This window comes from Carassius auratus, unplaced genomic scaffold (assembly GCF_003368295.1).
Source record: "Carassius auratus strain Wakin unplaced genomic scaffold, ASM336829v1 scaf_tig00216276, whole genome shotgun sequence".
Classification (NCBI taxonomy): domain Eukaryota; kingdom Metazoa; phylum Chordata; class Actinopteri; order Cypriniformes; family Cyprinidae; genus Carassius; species Carassius auratus.
Window position 1 is genome coordinate 54,090 of NW_020528487.1, and position 22,327 is coordinate 76,416.

At 40.5% G+C, this 22,327-nt stretch overlaps 1 protein-coding gene, 1 long non-coding RNA gene and 1 pseudogene across 2 annotated transcripts; all 3 read right to left on the reverse strand.

Moving 5' to 3' along the window:
• Positions 1-3,903: 3,903 nt before the first annotated feature.
• LOC113097448 (uncharacterized) lies at positions 3,904-4,992 on the reverse strand. Its single transcript, XR_003288853.1, has 4 exons — positions 4,878-4,992; positions 4,696-4,779; positions 4,200-4,259; positions 3,904-3,932 (listed from the first exon to the last, which is right to left on the reverse strand). It is a non-coding gene; the product is annotated as an uncharacterized LOC113097448 (long non-coding RNA).
• Positions 4,993-6,808: 1,816 nt separating this feature from the next.
• On the reverse strand, positions 6,809-10,971 carry LOC113097425 (scavenger receptor cysteine-rich type 1 protein M130-like; the record flags this gene model as incomplete). Its single annotated transcript, XM_026262668.1, has 6 exons — positions 10,920-10,971; positions 9,516-9,689; positions 8,621-8,923; positions 8,301-8,497; positions 7,358-7,670; positions 6,809-6,873 (listed from the first exon to the last, which is right to left on the reverse strand). Coding segments are annotated over exons 1-6 (1,104 nt in total), but the record flags the coding sequence as incomplete, so codon positions are not given.
• Positions 10,972-17,173: 6,202 nt separating this feature from the next.
• Positions 17,174-22,125, reverse strand: LOC113097426 (scavenger receptor cysteine-rich type 1 protein M130-like; annotated as a pseudogene).
• Between the last annotated feature and the right edge of the window lie 202 nt (positions 22,126-22,327).

Genomic DNA, 22,327 nt, shown 5'->3' on the forward strand with positions numbered 1-22,327 from the left:
AAGATATAAACAGAACAAATGTCACATTACTATATCAGCTCTAAGAGAGAGAAAAATATTTTATATCAGAGATGTCCTAACCTGTTTCTGAAGGGACACTGTCCTGCAGAGTTTAGCTCCACCCTAATTAAACAACTGTCCTGAACCAAAGTAATCAAGGTCTTCAGACTCACTAAGTGCTTCTCAGATGGAATACACATCCTAGTGAGGACACATCCTTCCTAGTCCAGTCCTTCTGAGGATTCAAGGCTAGAATGATATGGTGCACATGGCTGCATCATAAATGTTTCTGTCACAGAGAAAATACTACTAGAATTATAATTGGAATAATACTTTATACTGAACAATTTTTTTTAATGCAGTACAGGTAATGAATGTCTGGGGTCTCTCACTGGTTTACATTACACATATTTTAGCATTATGTGTTTCTTCTACAACTAAACAAATAAAAACAATACTTTCACCTAAAAAAAAGTTGGGACACTGTACAAATTGTGAATAAAAACAGAATGCAATGATGTTGTTTCAAATTTCAATATTTTATTCAGAATACAAGATGACATCAAATGTTTAAACTGAGAAAATGTATAATTTTAAGGGAAAAATAAGTGGATTTTAAATTTCATGGCATCAACACATCTCAAGGCCATGTTTACCACTGTGTGGCATCCCCTCTTCTTTTTATAACAGTCTGCAAGCGTCTGGGGACTGAGGAGACAAGTTGCTCAAGTTTAGGAATAGGAATGTTGCTCAACTGTCTTAGGTCTTCTTTGTCGCATCTTCCTCTTTATGATGTGCCATATGTTTTCTATGGGTGAAAGATCTGGACTGCAGGCTGGCCATTTCAGTACCCGGATCCTTCTTCTACGCAGCCATGATGTTGTAATTGATGCAGTTTGTGATCTGGCATTGTCATGTTGGAAAATGCAAGGACTTCCTTGAAAGAGACGACGTCTAGATGGGAGCATGTTGTTCTAGAACTTGGATATACCTTTCAGCATTGATGGTGCCTTTTCAGATGTGTAAGCTGCCCATTCCACACGCACTCATGCAAGCTCACACCATCAGAGATGCAGGCTTCTGAACTGAGCGCTGATAACAACTTGGGTTGTCCTTGTCCTCTTTAGTCCGGATGACATGGCGTCCCAGTTTTCCAAAAATAAATTATTTTGATTCGTCTGACCACAAAACAGTTTTCCACTTTTCCACAGTCCATTTTAAATTAGCCTTGACCCAGAGAAAATACCTGCACTTCTGGAGCATTCCTGTATGTGATGCAGTGCCTTCTAATGGCTGAAGATCACGGGCATCCACAGTATGGTTTTCCGGCCTTGACCCTTACACACAGAGATTGTTTCAGATTCTCTGAATCTTTGGATGATATTATGCACTGTAGATGATGATAACTTCAAACTCAATTGCAATTTTTCTCTGAGAAACTCCTTTCTGATATTGCTCCACTATTTTTCGCTGCAGCATTGGGGGAATTAGTTATCCTCTGCCCATCTTGACTTCTTGAGAGACCCTGCCACACTGAGAGGCTCTGTTTTTTTTTTTTTACACCCAATCATGTTAACAATTGACCTAATAAGTTGCAAATTGGTCCTTTAGCTGTTCCTTATATGTACATTTAACATTTCCGGCCTCTTCTTGCTACCTGTCCCAACTTTTTTGGAATGTGTAGCTCTCATGAAATCCAAAATGAGCCAATATTTGGCATGACATTTCAAAATGTCTCACTTTCAACATTTGATATGTTATCTATATTCTATTGTGAATAAAATATAAGTTTATGAGATTTGAAAAAATTATTCCATTCCTTTTTTACTCACAATTTATACAGTGTCCCAACTTTTTTGGAATCGGGTTTGTTATACAGTGTCCCAACTTTTTTGGAATTGGGTTTGTGTGTGTATATATATATATATATATATATATATATATATATATACAGTCTTGTTCAAAATAATAGCAGTACAATGTGACTAACCAGAATAATCAAGGTTTTTAGTATATTTTTTATTGCTACGTGGCAAACAAGTTACCAGTAGGTTCAGTAGATTGTCAGAAAACAAACAAGACCCAGCATTCATGATATGCACGCTCTTAAGGCTGTGCAATTGGGCAATTAGTTGAAAGGGGTGTGTTCAAAAAAATAGCAGTGTCTACCTTTGACTGTACAAACTCAAAACTATTTTGTACAAACATTTTTTTTTCTGGGATTTAGCAATCCTGTGAATCACTAAACTAATATTTAGTTGTATGACCACAGTTTTTTAAAACTGCTTGACATCTGTGTGGCATGGAGTCAACCAACTTGTGGCACCTCTCAGCTGTTATTCCACTCCATGATTCTTTAACAACATTCCACAATTCATTCACATTTCTTGGTTTTGCTTCAGAAACAGCATTTTTGATATCACCCCACAAGTTCTCAATTGGATTAAGGTCTGGAGATTGGGCTGGCCACTCCATAACATTAATTTTGTTGGTTTGGAACCAAGACTTTGCCCGTTTACTAGTGTGTTTTGGGTCATTGTCTTGTTGAAACAACCATTTCAAGGGCATGTCCTCTTCAGCATAGGGCAACATGACCTCTTCAAGTATTTTAACATATGCAAACTGATCCATGATCCCTGGTATGCGATAAATAGGCCCAACACCATAGTAGGAGAAACATGCCCATATCATGATGCTTGCACCTCCATGCTTCACTGTCTTCACTGTGTACTGTGGCTTGAATTCAGAGTTTGGGGGTCGTCTCACAAACTGCTTGTGGCCCTTGGACCCAAAAAGAACAATTTTACTCTCATCAGTCCACAAAATGTTCCTCCATTTCTCTTTAGGCCAGTTGATGTGTTCTTTGGCAAATTGTAACCTCTTCTGCACATGCCTTTTTTTTAACAGAGGGACTTTGCGGGGGATTCTTGAAAATAGATTAGCTTCACACAGACGTCTTCTAACTGTCACAGTACTTACAGGTAACTCCAGACTGTCTTTGATCATCCTGGAGGTGATCATTGGCTGAGCCTTTGCCATTCTGGTTATTCTTCTATCCATTTTGATGGTTGTCTTCCGTTTTCTTCCACGTCTCTCTGGTTTTGCTCTCCATTTTAAGGCATTGGAGATCATTTTAGCTGAACAGCCTATCATTTTTTGCACCTCTTTATAGGTTTTCCCCTCTCTAATCAACTTTTTAATCAAAGTACGCTGTTCTTCTGAACAATGTCTTGAACGACCCATTTTCCTCAGCTTTCAAATGCATGTTCAACAAGTGTTGGCTTCATCCTTAAATAGGGGCCACCTGATTCACACCTGTTTCTTCACAAAATTGATGACCTCAGTGATTGAATGCCACACTGCTATTTTTTTGAACACACCCCTTTCAACTAATTCAACTAATTCAACTAATTGCCCAATTGCACAGCCTTAAGAGCGTGCATATCATGAATGCTGGGTCTCATTTGTTTTCTGAGAATCTACTGAACCTACTGGTAACTTGTTTGCCACGTAGCAATAAAAAATATACTAAAAACCTTGATTATTCTGGTTAGTCACATTGTACTGCTATTATTTTGAACAAGACTGTATATTGCATAACATAAGGAAATTGAACAAGCTCACTGTCGATTTAAATTTTCAGATAATTCATTTTTTGTGAATTGGTATCTGTGCAAAGGATTGTAGGTAACTGAAGGACAAAAAGGACACACCTGAGAAGCACCTGCTAGAAACATCCAGACCAAGTGTGTTAGAGATGGATGAAGCTAAACTCTTGGACCTCCAGGAGCAGGACTGGACATGCCTGCTTTATGTATTTAAATATTTAATCTAATTACAGAATAACAAAGTGATACCTGTCTCACAATCTGGTTTCAGTCCTTCAGAGATGACATCATCATAGTATCCCGGTGTGATTTGCTTAATCTCTTCTGAATCAAAACGTGTGGTATTTTTGGGCATATTGGAATATTTTTTAGAAACAAAATGTAAAATATTATTTTGCAGGTCTGCTATTTTTAATAGGATAAACGTTTTAGTATAATGAACAGCTGAGTCATTGGTGACATTTAATTTACTGGAATAATTCTGTTTGTGTGATTTTGAGTGTGAATTACATTTTATATATATTTCATTTAGTTTGAACATCAAATGCTTTATTTTTAGGTAATAATTTCAATATATTTCAGCACTCTAACCTGAGAGAAGCTCATCAGCATTTTCATACCCAGAATGCAGTTCTTCAGAGATGAGACTCCCTGTTAAAGGAGAACACAACAGTCAGAAACATGTTCATCATTACAAACAGACTAAATCCTCATTTTCTCTGCATCATAAAGCATTGTGTTAGTGAAAACATAACAAAAATGTCAATTACATGCATTTTAAAAAAAAGTTTGAGACAGAATGTTTTTGTTGGGCCAATTAGCTAACACACACACACACACACACACACACACACACACAATGTATCCTCACATGAACCCATTCCTCACTGCCTTCCAGAAATACACTCAGGAAGAGACGCAGTCTGACACACAAACACATGAACATGCACCTGCAGCTCTGTGGTTTTCTGTCAGGAATTCTGTGGTTTGAAGCAGGAGGTTTAACAGGACTAATAATAGATGAACATCAACTGCCTGACAGACTCTTATTAATGGTATTAAATGAGATTGATGGCTCATGTCTCACCCCTCTGAGTGAAGTGATTGTGTCTGTGCTGAATTTCCTCATAAACGGCCTCAGACATCGTCCTGTGTCTCCTCTTAGAGAGAGCTGTGAGTGTAGACAGACAAACCTGCTGTCAGTTCACAACACATGACTGATCACACACTGAATAAGACACAATATGACAGTCTCTGGATCTCTCCTACCTCTCCTCATCACTCTGTTCTGCTGAATCAGTATAAGCAGTGGCACTAAGAGCAGTAAGAGCACAACTCCCAGAACAATCACAAGCACTGAGGGAGACACTGGTGGAGGAGTTTGTGAAGGAGAGACTGATGTTGAGTGCACTGGAGGAGAAACTGGAGAAGAAGCTGATGATGTTGTGGCAGGAGTAGTGGACACTGACACATCTGGCAAAATGGACACAAACACATTAAAAAAAATGATGAATGCATAAAATGATCTAAAATTAAATGTTTTCCTCAGTGTGACCTGCACAAGTGAGTCCAGCGTGCTCTTTGTGGGAGCAGTCCGTGTGGTTATTCAGGGAGAGAGGACAGTCCCACAGGTGAATCTCATTCCCTCTGCACTCGACTTTGTTCATCCACACAACACCTTCACCAGCACCAAAGACTGAATTCCCATCAGACCTCAGTGCTGCTCCACAACCCAGCTGCCTGCAGACCACCTGAGCATCGCTGATGTCCCAGTGATCATCACAGACTGAGACCCACACACCGTTATGATACACCTCCAGCCTCCCAGAGCACCGGCCGTCCCCTCCACTCAGTCTGAGAGGAACATGATCTAAAACACACACATCAGCACTGACCAGCTTCAGCACAACATTTACAACAAAACACAAACTAATATTAAAACTGTGATTATTTTTTGAGGTTAATAATTTCTATTTTGAAAATGCATACATAAATAATTTAACAGTAATTTGCTAGGAAAATATAGGCTTACATTAACAAACATTGAACAGATTTGTTGTAAATAAACTTACTTGAACACTGTCTCTGGTAAGGAGATGGTGAGGTAAAACATGTCAGACGACTCTGAGGCGACTCACGAGTTTCCTCCTCTGAGATTATAACATGATAAAAAAGAAAAGTGGACAGAATATTAGGATGAGAAATCTGTCATCTCTCAGTGAGAACCAATTGTCAGTGTGAAAACTGCTAAACATTTTAACCTTACAAATCATTTCACTCTTCCCATCAGCTCACTTTAGTTCTCAGAAACATTTAATTCAATCAGGACCACTTCCGTCAAGTATATTTATGACAATTATAATTGCATACAGTTAGTGTTGGCGGTATGGTTATGTTCTGGGCAACACTCAACACGACTGTCCATGCAGCCATGCTTGGACAGAGCGGGGAGAGCAGCAAGACAAACCCCCTGGGGTACAGAACAGAACCATTATAAGCATATATAATTACAATTCACAATTACGTGAGTTGTAAACAAAATGCGAGACTGCTTCCAATGAAGAGACTGTAGGGAAAGAACAAGGTTAGATCAGATTACAGGTTCAGTTGGTGGAGTTGGAGTTAATTGCAAGCAGTGATACGATGGAAGAGACACTGAAGAATGGGAATTTAAATAGACCTCAGTCCGCATGTGATAGGTGTCAAGACTGGATTGGTACACGTCAGGAACAGCTGACTGTCAGCTGATGCAAGCGTCACTAACGTGGCCTGACTGAACTAATGCGATGCTCGATGTTGACTTACCCCATTAGACATAAAGATTTATATACTGAAGAGTGATTCTAAAAATGCAGGTGATACAAAAAATAATGACTATGGACAACAAATGTACCTACAATTATAGAATCACCCAGAAGGATTATTATTGAGATCATACTAAAATATTTAAATATCATCCAACCTGAGCAGGTTAATTTTGCCACTTCATCTTCACCACAGTCATTCTGTCCCCAGGGTGAAGATGGACACTGCCACAGATATGAATCATATGGTCGACATGTAACTTTATCCAGCCAGTTAGGAGCTGATTTCACTCTTGCTGTAGAAGCAGACAAAACACCAGATCTTCCACAGTTCAGCTCTTGACAGATCAGACTCGCTGTGTCTCTGTCCATGTGGTTCCAGCACACATTACCCCAGGATCCATTGTAGAAAACCTCCAGATTCCCTTCACAGCCCTCAGTTAACCTGATCTCTTTAAACTCTGGAGAGAAAAGGATGTGCATTTAAACAATAAAAATTCAGGTTGTGATTTACCAAAACAGTGATTTATTTAATATGAGGCTGATGCATGCTTCAAGCACGGATTGCTTCTAAAAACAGATAAGCAAAACTTATTAAAAATAGCTCCATGATGTGTTTTTAAAATACTGAAAAAGAAAAATCTGTATTAATAATACAGTAATATCATTGCAACCATTTTATTATTTTGTAGTCTGTAGTGAACTTTTTTTTCTTATGAAGACAGCTTTTATTAAAAATAATAGTAATTTACTTTCAAATCAATATTTTGTGTTTAAGTATTTGGTAAGTAGTCATGAACTATAAAGTCAGACAGTCATTAACTCAAAACAAACCCCTTCAGACCCATTTTTTCCCTGATCACCATGGATTTCGATGATTACATGGTATATTTTCTGAAAAACAACTATATCTTTGATAAAAATTTCCTTTAGTGTACTGTTTACCTGAGCACACGACTCCTACATCCTCCTTGTGTTGACAGTCATGTTTTCCCCAGCCTGGAGAAGAGCAGCTCCACAGGGACGTCTCATTCCCCTCACACTCCACCTCATCCAGCCATATGGGTCCAGAACCAGGACCAAACCAGGCTGGTACCTGCTGGTTACTGAGGGCCACTCCACACTGCAGCTGTCTGCACACCACATGAGCATCTTTAATTTCCCAGGAGTCATCACACACTGTCCCCCATGAGCCGCTGTGAAAAACCTCCAGCCTCCCTGCACAGTCTCCCCCAGAACCCACCAGCCTGATGGACCCCTGATCTGATATTCAGAGAAAGAAAAACACATTATTGATCACAAACAACTGAAGAATCTGTCCAGATGTTTTTCTTCTCACCAAGGCAGGTGATTGACAGCTGTTGTGTGGAGCTGCAGTTGAGAGTTTGTGGAGATCTGCAGTTCCCCAGATGAGCTTCACTCCCAGAGCACTGGAAGCCCGTCACACACTCATGACTGTGTTCAGGACTGGATGAAGAGGAGCTGTAGAAGTTCAGCACAGAGCCACAACCCAGCTGTCTACAGACCACAGAGGATTCAGAGAGACTCCAGGAGTCCAGCAGAACTCTCCTCCAGACCTGATGGAAGAAAACTTCCACCTCCCCCTCACACTGTCTCTCTCCAGACAACCGCACCAGACCGTCATGAAGAGCCAGAGAGGAATCTGAAGAGAGTATTTATTTATCATTTAGTATTTATCTAAAATATACTTAAAAAATAAGTTGTTTTAGTCTGGAACCCATGACTTCATCACGGCATGAATGGACTCACTAGAGCAGATGACTCCAACATCTCGTCTATGAGAACATTCAGCTCGACTCCATGAAGAGATGGAACATTCTGAGAGTTTAGTTTCATTCCCGTCACAATCAAACACATCAGCCCAGACTTCACCACTTCCCTCTCCAAACCAGTCTGATCCCACAGCAGACACCGCATTCCCACAATTCAGCTGTCTACAGAGGACACTGGCAGCTCTCATATCCCAGCATGCATCACACACTGTGCCCCATTTACTGGAGTACTGACGTTCAACTCGACCAGAACAAGAGTCTGAACCATTTACCAGCCTGAGATCAGTGTAACCTGGACAAAGAACAGAAAGTTTAGTTTAACAGAATAATAATAATAATAATAAAAATGTAAAAAAAAAAAAAAAAAAAAAAACTAGTTTGTGATTCTCTCAATAAGTAACTATTGATCTATTACCAGAACATAACAGTCCAATGGCATTCTCATGGGTGCAATTTTGTTTGAGAGATGATGATGTCGGACACAACGATATATAGGATTCATCTCCACTACACTGGATCTCTTGTTTCCACATCTGAGTGTCTCCTTTACCAAAAGCAGCTGCTCCCAGCACCTGTACAGGAGCCCCACAGCCCAGCTCTCTACACACAACCTCTGCATCCTGTTGGTCAAAGACAGCATCACACACTGACATCCACTTCTGATTTTGAGGCACTTCTACTCTGCCAGAACAGTGAGATCCTCCAACCAGCCTGACTCCTTAAATAAAAAAAATACACATTCAATGATATTTGCTAATTCTTGTCCTAATATTACTTTATAAAGCTAAACCAGATGCCTTTCATCAATTATCAGCAGTTTTGTGTGTGTGTGTGTGTGTGTGTAAAATTCATTTAAAATTCTAACAGTTTTTTTGCTCATGAGAGTGAGTACAATATGTTTTTCATTTAATGGATATCATAAAAAAAATTGATCAAACTGCACCCAGCATGTCATTAAAATGCTCAATCTTTGAATGAGATACTATGTATATTTGATTCACAAAAGAAATCATCTGGAACAAAAATGCATGTTGTCAACAAAATGCTTTTGTGTGTTCCATATATTCATTCAGCATGTCACATAATATTTATATTACATAAAGCAACGAATGTGCAGTATCCTGGAATTCTGTGCGAGAAAAGATTAGTAATTATGAAATAAGTCTAGATGATCTTACCAGAGCAGATGACTCCAGCATCTTCAGCATGATTAGCTTCTATTCCCCATCCATTGAATCTACAGTTTTTCAATGTAAACTCTGATCCAGTACACTGTAAATTAGAAACCCAGACTCTTCCTGATCCTTCACCAAAGTGAGCACCCTTTGGTGCAGTTAAAGCCTCTCCACAGCCAAGTTCTTTACACACCACTGCAGCATCAGGCAAATCCCAGCCAACATCATGCACTGTTCCCCACTGACCATCATGAAGAACCTCCACTCTTCCAGCACAGCGACTGTAACCACCTACTAATCTCACTGTTTCTGAAGGTAAAAGGAAACAAGAAAGATAAAGTAAATTGTTTTATTTATTATTATTTTATTTTTTTTCTCAGTAATTTTGTCAATATGCTCATAGTTCATATTTTTGTCACCTACCAGCACATACAACGCTCACATCGTTCTCATGGGAACAAAATTGTGAAGGTGATGCTGGACAAAGAGCAAACTGATACTCATTTCCTCTGCACTGAATCTCTTGTGTCCACATTTGAACGTCTCCTTTGTCAAAAGCAGCTGCTCCCAGCACCTGTACAGGAGCCCCACAGTCCAGCTCTCTACACACAACCTCTGCATCCTTCTGGTCAAAGGCAGTGGCACACACTGTGTACCATGTGTTCCCATGAGGCACCTCTAACCTCCCAGAACAGCGAGAACCTCCAACAAGCCTGATTCCTAAAATGTTAGTAATAACAAACTGTTTAAAATCATATTATAACATTAAACCCCCCCCCACCCCCCCACCCCCCCCAAATAAAAAAGCTTATATCTCTAGGAGAGGAGTGTTGCGATGTTGTGCTTAAACAGCTTTTTGCCACAATTTTGCCACAAATTAAAGTTGTTTTGAAATCTGCAACTTATCTTAAAGAGTGGAAGACAGAGTGGAAGAAAAAAATTATAACATAATTCTGTATTTTTAGCTAAGCAGAATCATTTTATATGTATATTCTGGTGTCACTATTGCCCTGTCCATGAGGGATAAGGACCAAGTCCAAGCCTAATCAAGTTTATTACTGATATAATACCAAATTTTGCATTTTATTGAAAAGTACCACTAATAGAACATCAGTTTTGAATGAATTTTGTACATTCATTTATTCAAAAGTTTAAGGTCTGTTCTTAACATGTGAAAGTGTAATATAAATATTATATATGAAATTACATAAGAGCATTTCAGGTGGCATTAACCTGACCACAATTCAAATAATAAACCATCTTTATTTTTTTCATGCACTGTAGATCCTTTATGTTTTTACACAGACACAACTTCTGCTTTCACCTCACATCATACAGTGGTTCTATATGATTGATGTAATATTCTGTGATTTCTGCCCTGTAGCTCAATTCTAAATGGTTAAACTCACCATGTATTACTTCGCTCATTTGACTCTCCTGGTGGTTTAAATTCTAATTAAATAATCTACTTAGTACATGCGGGCTTTATAATGTATTTATTTTTTAATGAAATGAAAGGTAGTGATAAAATCAGTCTACCTGAGCAGATAATGCCAACATCTTCACTATGTCCACAGTTATGGCCACCCATTTTTGTTTTTGAGCAATTAAATATTGATGACTCAGATCCACTACATATCACATCATCCATCCAGATTTTTCCTGATCCTGGTCCAAAGTGAGCAGCACGCATTGTGTTTGAATTTTCGTCACAGCCCAGCTCTCTACACACCACTGCAGTGTTTGTCAAAGCCCAGTAATCATCACACACGGTTCCCCATTCTTCATCATAATAAACCTCCACCCTACCAGCACAAGAATCATTACCATTCACCAGCCTCACATTTCCTGCAGACAAGACACAGAATGATGTATATAAAATATGATTGAGAGAAGACAAACAACAGAGAAAAGTCAGCTAAAGAGAGAGGAACAGAGAAAATGACCATGATTGAGAGAAAAAAAGAAACTCACCTTTATATTAATGCAAAGACTACGCATACAGAAGGGGAACTATAAATTGTATTATGACCAATTCATAACACAAACACAAACAGTCAATCACTATAACATCACTAACACATAATGATCCTGAGTGTACATACCAGCTGTGGAGAGTTTGATCACAGAAGACAAAAAAATGAGAGTTAGATAGTTCTCCATCTTTACTGATCATACACTTTGTTTGATCAACTCTGAACTGAAAGGTTCAAGAGAGACAGAGACAGAAAGCTGCACAACCACCAAACAACAAGCCAATCACAAACACTTTTACCTTTTTAAACAGAAGAGAGGAAATCATCAAAAAGCTTCACTGACTAATCAGAAGGCGTATTTATGATTTTCACCATATTTATTAAAAGTATGTCAGCATTGATGAACAGGACTCCTCCTCCATCTGACAGAGACACTTAAATGGGGAGAAACACACAAGAATAAGAAGTGACAAAGTCAAACATACAGGAAACTGATTTCAGTGATAGGTAACATTCCAGTTTATTAACAGCATCAAAGCCCAGCATTTACCGATATAGAAATACTAAAACTCATAACAAATAAGATCATAAAATATAAAATCAAATGTACTTTTTTAAGAATTGTTTTAGCTACTGTTATTCAGAAGTATATTTTAGCAATGCTTGTCAATTCACAGCATATATTAATACATATAGTACTTTAGTAGGGCATTTTGTAAAATAAAATAAAATAAAATAAAATAAAATAAATTATATCTATGGTCATGCACAGTTCATCATACAAGAGCCAAGTTTGCAGCTGCACTTTTATTTATTTAATTCTGCAATACTGATCTATTCCTGTGGGTGGCAGTAAAAAAGAGATGCCAAATTTAATGCCTACAGTAAATGTGCTTCTCCACTTGTGCGACTGAGACATGAGCCACAGTGGAAATACTGTTGTCTGTGCCAGAACCATAGACAGTACAAGAAATGGACACAGCGACCCCATTGGATTCAACGGAGACAAATGAAGTCAATTAGAAGCACGCACTTCCTGGGGGTCGTGCGTACTGCGCAGACTCAAACTGAGCTTGATGACATAGATGTCACATGAGCAACCTGTCTGACAATTGTATGTCTTCTAATAGTTGTGGCAAGAGAAATCAGAATCACCCACCGAATCTTGCAGACGTTATTGAATAATTTTGTCCCATTGCTTTTATGGACTCTCTATGGGCTTCTCCCTTGACTTCATGCCTCCACGTCCCCCCGATTGCCTCATAGACAGTAAAAGATTGCCTGCGAGCTTCTCCTCCTGTCCATATGGTAATTTCTCTACTGTGCGACAGATAGTCGCAGGATATGACTCAATCGTTAACCTATCAGCATGTACGGTCAGGCCACACCCACTCCACCACCATCACACTTAACACTGGCGTACAACTGGGCTGTGTGCTGAGCCCATTCCTTTACTCCCTTTACACCCACGACTGCAAGCCTGTGCATGGATGTCACTCCATAATTAAGTTTGCAGATGACACCACGGTGATTAGCCTCATCACAGACTGCCTACAGGGAAGAGGTACAGCATCTGGCCACATGGCGCGCTGACAATAACCTGCTCCTTAACACCAATAAGACTAAGGAGCTCATTGTGGACTTCAGGATGAAAAAAGGCCCCCATCCACATTAACGGGATGGTTGTTGAACGTGTCTCCAGCTTCAAGTTCCTGGGAACCACCATCTCGGAGGACCTGTCCTGGGCCAAAACACCTCCAGCCTGGTCAAGAAGGCTCACCAGCGCCTCTTCTTCCTCAGGACACTGAAGAAGAACCAGCTGTCTTCAGCCGTCCTGGTGAACTTTTACCGGTGTGCGATTGAGAGTATCCTGACCAGTTGCATCACAGTCTGGTATGGGAACTGCTCAATGGCTGACCGCAAAGCACTGCAGAGGGTGTTGAAAACTGACCAACGCATCACAGGGACACCACTGCCTGCTCTTGAGGACATCCAAAGGAAACACTGTCCACGACGAGCTCGCAGCATTCTCAAGGACTCCCCTGACCACGGACTGCTGAACCTCCTGTCCTCCGGGAGGTACTTCAGGAGCTTCCGGACAAGGACCAGCAGATTCAGGAACAGCTTTTTCCCTAAAACTGTCTCCTGGCTGAACTCTGTCCTGTGACACCCCTCTACACCACACACACAGACTCCTCCCCCTCTTCAACACTACATCTGACTGATTTATTTATTTACAACAAGCAAGAAAAAAAAAAAACAGTAACTTGTTATTACTTGCACTACTGTCTGTTCATCCAGGAACACTGAATAATCCATTTGCACACTGAAATATGTTCTCAAACTTAGTTGGTTGGCAATGGGAAATTGTAAATCTAACTTAGTTAGCAACTATGGTTTTGGGAAATGCTCTCCTGAGCAACATTTATCCTGACCAATACTTTTTTTATTACGTCTTATTTTCAGTCTGTTGTTTAGAATAAGAACTAGCAATTCCTGAAATAATCTTTTGAATACTGTTCTTTATTATTAAGCCATAATAAACTGAAGTTATTTTAAATTGATTTGTATGGTTTATAGATAAGAAATATGACTTTTAAACGTGTTACAGTTTGTTGATTTACATATAACTCAACACTTCTACAGCTTGAGAAAAGATGCAAGTATTATTCTTATTTATCTATTGATTGAAAACACACCTGATCACATACAATTATGTCATACAAATTGTTTATTTTTTTCTGTTATGAAAGTTACTTTAATAATGCATCCAAAATAAATAAGCATTCTTCACTCACAAAACTCAATTTTTTTTGCTGTGGTGATGCTGAGGGCTGTGGAATCACTGCTGGTCATTTAAGGTTTATATTTAGGATGTATTCAATTGTCACCACAGCAGTTGTGCATTAAAAAGTAAGGTCAGACTTTTGATGTCAGGGTTTGTGTAATGTCTTATTGAAATACAAACAAAAAATGTGTCTGGAAAGTTTTTTTTATTGCTATTAGCTAGGCAAAAAAACTAAACAAAACAACAAAATCTCACAAAGGCATAGAAGCTTTAATACAAAAAGAAAAGAAAAAAAAAAACACTTGGTGAAACATAAAACCCCAAGGTTTGACATATCAATAAACAATATCATTCAAACTGTGTTCGAATTTGTTGAACTGAGGCAGTGGATGATAACTGGGCCAAATCTTCTTTGTTTGACTCCTCCTCCACATCATCATAATCTGTTATTTAAAATATTTAAAAAAAATCATTTCAAATGTTAGAATTGGACAAAATTATATATATATAAAAAAAATGTGAAACATATTACAATATAAATAATGATATTGAAATAATTACAAAAAAAGGGTTACAATAACTTACCCAACAGGTTTTTCACATCTTCACTGAAACTCATCACATCATCTCTCTCTCTGATCAAGAATGACAGGAAAACATGTCATATCATTAAAGGAATCCCTTTCCTTTTAGATATTTGAACAAATGTCTAATACTCATCTAAACATGCAAAGGGTGATAAAAATGTAGTTCTGTGCATCTCACCTGTTACCCCTTGAGAGCTCGGTCTTTTAATGATGACATCATCATAATCATCTCGTGTGTCCACTACAAATGAAAATATCAGTCAAAATGCAACATATTAAAAAAGTAATTTATAATATTATCTGAAATTATCTTGATTTCAGAGTGATATTATTTTAAAAAGTTGATAAAATCGTAAACACCTTTTTTGATATCAGAGTTGTGTCCACTCATCATGCATCAACACACAATATATTTGGACACAAAAGTCAAAAAAACATTCTTGTTGCAGATCATGGGACTGATAATTTATTAAACATTTTGGCAATGAGTCATGATCAATTAAAAAAGTCACTGACCTTTTAGGCCACTGCCACTGGTGACATCATTATAATATGCAGTATTGGACTCTTTTCCTAACAAAGTTAATATACAAGTAAACAGCAGTATCTGAATAGAAATGAGTCATTAATCAAATATATAATAGAATTACTAGTTACAATTATCTCTTTGTTTAGGTAAATTCATTATTAAGTTTTTTTTTTTTTAGTGTGAAATGTGGAATGTATATTCACTTCAGCTCTCAGACCTGAGAGAAACTCATCAGCATCTTCATACCCAGAATGCAGTTCTTCAGAGATAAAACTCCCTGTTAAATAAAAGCAGAACATTCAGAAACATTTTTATCATTAATAACAGACTGAATCCAAATTTTTACTGGAGCATAAAGAAGACAAGACATCCCAATAACGAAAAACTATTCACATTTAAAAAGTATTATAGATAGAAATTCCTTTTTATTGGGCCTATTAGCAAACACACATGTAATTTATCTTCACATGAACCTATTCCTCACTGCCTTCCAGAAATACACACACACACAAACACACACACACACACACACACACACACAAGTGCCTACACTTAAAATTATATGAACACCTGCTTGTGACCTCTAAAAATATACACAGGAAGAGACAGTGACTAACACACACACACACACACACACACACACGAAAATGCACCTGCAGGTCTGTGGTTTTCTGTCAGGAATTCTGTGGTTTGAAGCAGGAGGTTTAACAGGACTAATAATAGATGAACATCAACTGTCTTACAGACTCTTATTAATGATATTAAATGAGATTGATGGCTCATGTCTCACCCCTCTGAGTGAAGTGATTGTGTCTGTGCTGAATCTCCTCATAAACGGTCTCAGACATCGTCCTGTGTCTCCTCTTAGAGAGAGCTGTGACTGTAGACAGACAAACCTGCTGTCAGTTCACAACACATGACTGATCACACACTGAATAAGACACAATATGACAGTCTCTGGATCTCTCCTACCTCTCCTCATCACTCTGTTCTGCTGAATCAGTATAAGCAGTGGCACTAAGAGCAGTAAGAGCACAACTCCCAGAACAATCACAAGCACTGGGAGAGACACTGGTGGAGGAGTTTGTGAAGGAGAGACTGATGTTGAGCGCACTGGAGGAGAAGCTGATGATGTTGTGGCAGGAGTAATGTACATTGACACATCTAGCAAATCTATGAAAACACATTTATGATAGCCTTGAATACACAAATATTATTTTGCTCTAAAATGATCAAATTAATATTAATCCTCAGTGTTTTGTCGTGACCTGCACAGGTGAGTCCAGCGTGCTCTTTGTGGGAGCAGTCAGTGTGGTTATTCAGGGAGAGAGGACAGTCCCACAGGTGAATCTCATTCCCTCTGCATTTGACTCTTTTTATCCACACAATACCTTCACCAGCACCAAATGTTGAATTCCCATCAGCACTCAGTGCTGCTCCACAACCCAGCTGCCTGCAGACCACCTGAGCATCGCTGATGTCCCAGTGATCATCACAGACTGAGCCCCACACAGCGTTATGATACACCTCCAGCCTCCCAGAGCACCGGCCGTCCCCTCCACTCAGTCTGAGAGGAACATGATCTAAAACACATCAACCACTGACCAGCTTCAGCACAACATTTGAAACATACGTTTGCAAAGCATTTTATAACCATATTGTGATGAGTGGGGCGGGCCCGAGGGACGTGGGAACGAGGAGTCCGTGAGGGGCTGATGCGCTGTTTGTGTTTATTTTGTGACTATTAAAGTTTCATTTTGATTGTGCGCGGTTCTCGCCTCCTTCTTCCCGTAGTAATGGAGATTTTATTATTACACATATGAAGTTGTAATAACCCGAGAATGTGAATTCAATATTCAGTTGCATTTGTTGATATTAATAATTCAGGAAACTGTGAATAAAAATTCTTCCTTTTAAACCAACTTACTTGAACACCGTCTCTGGTATGGGGATGGTGAGGTGGAACATGTCAAATGACTCCGAGGAGACTCACGAGTCTGATCCTCTGAGATTGAAACATGATAAAGTTTCACCATTGAATAAAAAGTTATAAAAAGGACAAAAAACTTATCATATTGAAACAAGCATGGCTACTTCAAATAATATTAATGAGTTATCTTAAGTTAAATATCATCTTACCAGAGCAGGTGATTTTGGCCACTTCATTATCACAGTCATTCTGTCCCCAGGGTGAAGATGGACACTGCCATAAAGTGGAGTCATGTCGTCGACATTTAAGTTTATCAAGCCAATTACGAGGCTTCTGTCCCTCTGAATAACTGGGTTCACTGCCAGATCTTCCACAGTTCAGCTCTTGACAGATCAGACTCGCTGTATCTCTGTTCATCTGGTTCCAGCACACATTACCCCAGGATCCATTGTAGAAAACCTCTACATTCCCTTCACAGCCCTCAGTTAACCTGATCTCTTTAAACTCTAGATGGAAAAGGAAGAGTATCAACTCTCAAATAACTCAAGTCTGTTAATTAGGGATGAGAATCATAATAAAGAATTGAACAATTCATATTCTAAAGAAATACATTCTAAAGAAATAAATATTTGGAAAAAAGTAAAGAAAATAAATAGAGAGAAAAAAAGAACATCTTATTGCCAAATTATGAGGTAATATAAATAACAATACATTTAAAACCATTCTTGCAAAAGATGTATGCAAAGCTCTCGGTTACTAATGTAACCTTGGTTCTCTCTAGATGAGGGAACGAGTGTTGAATAAACTAGCTTACGCTACGCGAAAATCCCTTTTTCTCGAGTATACTGAAGACAAAAAAAATATCCTTAATTTTGCATTAATTTAAAGCACATTCCTGCCCAAGCAGACCTAGGCGAGACAGGTCGTGCGCCTATTGGTCGCTCTGCAGCAACTGCTGTAACTTATCAAAGGACTGCTCATGACGTAGGTACCAATGTGGGCGCTGGCGCCCCTGCGTGTCACGTCCCGCCAAAATGGGCATGGCTTATATCTATATAAGCTGGGTCCATATAGGTTACTCTTCAGTTTTTCATAGATAACGCGAAAAACGGAATGTAGCACAAGCACAGCAGGTTTACGCTACAATCGTATCTACACTACAACCTCATCTAGAGAGAACCGAGGTTACGTTAGTAACTGAGAGCATTCTCTTATGAGAGTCCTCTCGTGTTGCTTAAGCTAGCTTATGGTACGGGAACCGAATGTAAATTGCCATGCGTGTGTAGTAACATCCACACATATATTTCCCAGGGCATGAGCCCGAGGTATACAAGACAGTGGGTAAATCCAGACCAACAAAGTGGGTTCGAGAATATAATATTATCATCTAAGGACAGATGTGTTTATCATAGTATGACAGTCAGATCTGTTAGGCTTAGCTCTGTGCTATCAGCACGCTCACAAAACACTGTTTGCACGACCCCGAGTCCAAGAAATCAGTGCCTATACATATAGACTGACAACAGCTTAGCCTGAAAGGCAGGGACTTCCAGGTTATATAACCTATTATTATTAATTATGCATCTGGAAAGGCTCTGTTTTGACATGGCTAGCCCCTTACCACAACCACCAAAAGAAACAAAGAGCTGCTCTGACTGTCTGAAAACAGCAGACTGTCCGACATATATCCTCAGCACCCTGACCGGGCAGAGGAGGTTCACATCGTCCTCGCTATCAGATCTCGGAAGAGCTGACTCGTGCCCTGAACGGAGTGGAAGGCACTTTGGGGACATAACCGTGTCTCAGTTTGAGAATGACTTCAGAGTCATTAGGTCCAAACTCGATACACGCAGCACTCACAGAGAGCGCATACAGGTCGCCCACTCGCTTGACTGAGAGGAGAGCCACAAGGAAAGCGGTCTTAAATGAAAGATACCGCAGATCCATCTCCTAGCACCTCTCAGGAAACGAATTATGAGATCGTTCCTTCCCAGTGACTGGCCAAGCATAGGTTTGACAAACGCTGCTATGGCAGCCACGTATACTTTGAGCGTACACCACGTACACTTCTCCAACAGCTCCTGAAGGAAAGAGAGGATCTCCACAACACTACAGCATTGTGGGTTTATGTCTCGACCCGAGTATCAGCCAGCAAACACTGACCAATTTGAGGCATAAAGCCTTCTAGTAGAAGGTGCTTTCGCCTGCGTAGTAGTGTTCAACACTCCCTCAGGGAGTTCCTCAGGTACCCGTTGATGGCTCAGACGTGCAGAGCCCATAGGTTGGGACGCGGGTGCCAAATCGCACCCCTGGCCTGAGAGAGGAGATCCCTCCTCACTGGAATCGGCCACGGGGTCGTGCTCACTACCATCAGCTCTGGGAACCAAACCTGGTTCTTCCAGAATGGCGCCACAAGGAGAACAGGGCATTCGCTCTCCCTGATTCGCTTGATCACCTGTGTTAACAGTGTGACTGGGGGAAATGCATAAAGGGGGCGGCTGGGCCATACATGGGCCAGGGCGTCCCTCTCTTTGGTGAAAAATAGTGGGCAGTGCGCATTCTCTGGTGACGCAAAGAGATCGACTTCCGCTTTGCTAAAGGTGTCCTATAGTTATTGGACTACCTGGGAGTGTAGGGACCAGCATGTCTGGGCCCACATTTTGACATCCCGGCACATGCGCTGCTCTCAGTGAGAGAAGGTTGCGCTGTGACCACGCAAGGATGTAAGAATGTAAGAAACCACTGCCATGTTGTCCGTACGGACTCAGACATTGTGGCCTTTTAAGGAGGGGAGGAAATGTCCCAAAGCATTCTCGGCTGCTTTCATCTCCAGACAGCCCCTCCTGGGCCACACCACAGGCCAAATATCGGCCTGCCTTCGTAGAGGGCATGCCAGCCTGAGTAGAACATACCCAAATGCACGCCTGACTGATACCAATCTGCCACCTTCCAGGGCTCCAGTGCTGCCACACAGTTCTGAGTCACCCTGAGGCAAATAGCGGCAGATGTCCAAGCTCGACATGGAACCCGTGTTTTCAGCCAGTGCTGCAGGGGGCGCATGTAAAGCAACCCTAGTTGGAGCATTGCAGAGGCCGAAGCCGTAAGGCCCAGCTTCCTCTGAAAATTCTTGAGAGGAAAAATGCTGCCGGCCCTAAAAAACGCTGCTGAGCATTGTATTCGCAGTGCACGCTCTGAAGTGAGTCGCACTGTCGTCTATACAGAGTCCAAATCTGTTCCCAGAAACTAGATTTTCTGACTGGGAGATAGCGAGCTCTTGGTCTAATTGATTTGGAGACCCAAATCCTTTAAATGGCTGAGTAATAAAGCCCTGCGCATCAGTTCTGCTTCTGACTGCGCTAGAATTAGCCAGTCATCCAGATAATAAAAAATGCGATAATTCATGCACTTCGTGAATGTACGAGGCGCCCAAGATAGATTAAAAGACAGGACGGTGTACTGATAGCTCTGGCCCTCGAAGACGAATCGCAAGAAAGGCCTGTGATGGGTGTTATTTGAATCTGAAAATAGTTATCTTTTAGATCCAATGAGATAAAGCAGTCTCTCAGACGAATCTGCGTGAGAATCTGTCTGGTTGTGAGCATTATGAACGAGCTCTGAATGAGGGCTTTGTACAAACCTGCATCACTCTGAATCGGCAGAACGGTTTGTATAAAAAAAAGCCGGCAGAAAATGGCACCTTCCAGCTCATAGTCAGCTCCTCCTGGAGTTCCGGCAGGAATGGAGGGGCCTCGCGTCAGGTGTCAAGCGTTGCCTGGCCAGGAAACAGCCATCCAGCCTGCTGGGCGCGGGTTCCTCAGGCAGAGACCAATCGAGGCCGAGGTCTTCAACAACCTGGTTGAGAAGGCGGAGGAGCTCCACGTTGAAGCTTGACCACACACCACTTGACTCTTGTGTGGAAGGGGTGGCGGTCTCCGTTGCTGAAACAACGCCTCAGCTCATTTCGCGACACTTCGCTGACTAGATGAAAAATCGAAGAGTAACCTGTCTGAACCCAGCAAATATTGACATAAGCCTCATCCATTTTGGCGGGATGTGACGTGCAGGGGTGCCCGTGCCCTCATTGGTGCCTACGTCACAAGCAGTCCTTTGATAGGTTACAGCAGTTCTTGCAGAGCGACCATTAGGCGCGCAAGCTTTTCTCACCTAGGTCTGCATGGGCAATGCAATGCACTTTAAATAAATGCAAAAATAAGGATAATTTTTTGGCTTCAGTATTCTCAAGAAAAAGGGATTTTCCAGTACCGTAAGCTAGTTTACGCAACACGAGAGGACTCTCATAAAAGAACTCTGTAATGACTTCTCACAGTCAGAGGCAGCATACTGTTAATGCAATAACTTTTCTTAACTATATATATATAGTACAGACCAAAAGTTTGGACACACTTTCTCATTCAAAGAGTTTTCTTTATTTTCATGACTTGTAGAGTCACACTGAAGGCATCAAGGGCTATTTGACCAAGAAGGAGAGTTGAAATCTGAATATAGACAGACTCTCAGTTCCGAAACCCTACTGCACCCTAACATGACTAAGAATGGATTTTATCAATCGCATACATAGGTTATTAAAATTTTCAAAATGTAATCAATTTATTTAAATACAATTCCTTCTGTTTACCTGAGCACACGACTCCTACATCCTCCTTGTGTTGACAGTCATGTTTTCCCCAGCCTGGAGAAGAGCAGCTCCACAGGGACGTCTCATTCCCCTTACACTCCACCTCATCCAGCCATATGGGTCCAGAACCAGGACCAAACCAGGCTGGTACCCGGCTGGTTACTGAGGGCCACTCCACACTGCAGCTGTCTGCACACCACATGAGCATCTTTAATATCCCAGGAGTCATCACACACTGTCCCCCATGAGCCACTGTGAAAAACCTCCAGCCTCCCTGCACAGCCCCCAGAACCCACCAGCCTGATGGACCCGTGACCTGATATTCAGAGAAAAAAAGAGTGATTGTACATGAACATTATTGATTACTAACAACTAAATAACCTGCCCAGAAGTAGATTTTCTCACCAACGTTTGTGATTGACAGCTGTTGTGTGGAGCTGTAGTTTCCCAGATGAGTTTCATTGTCTGGAGAGAGTATTTATTTGTCATTCAGTGTTTATT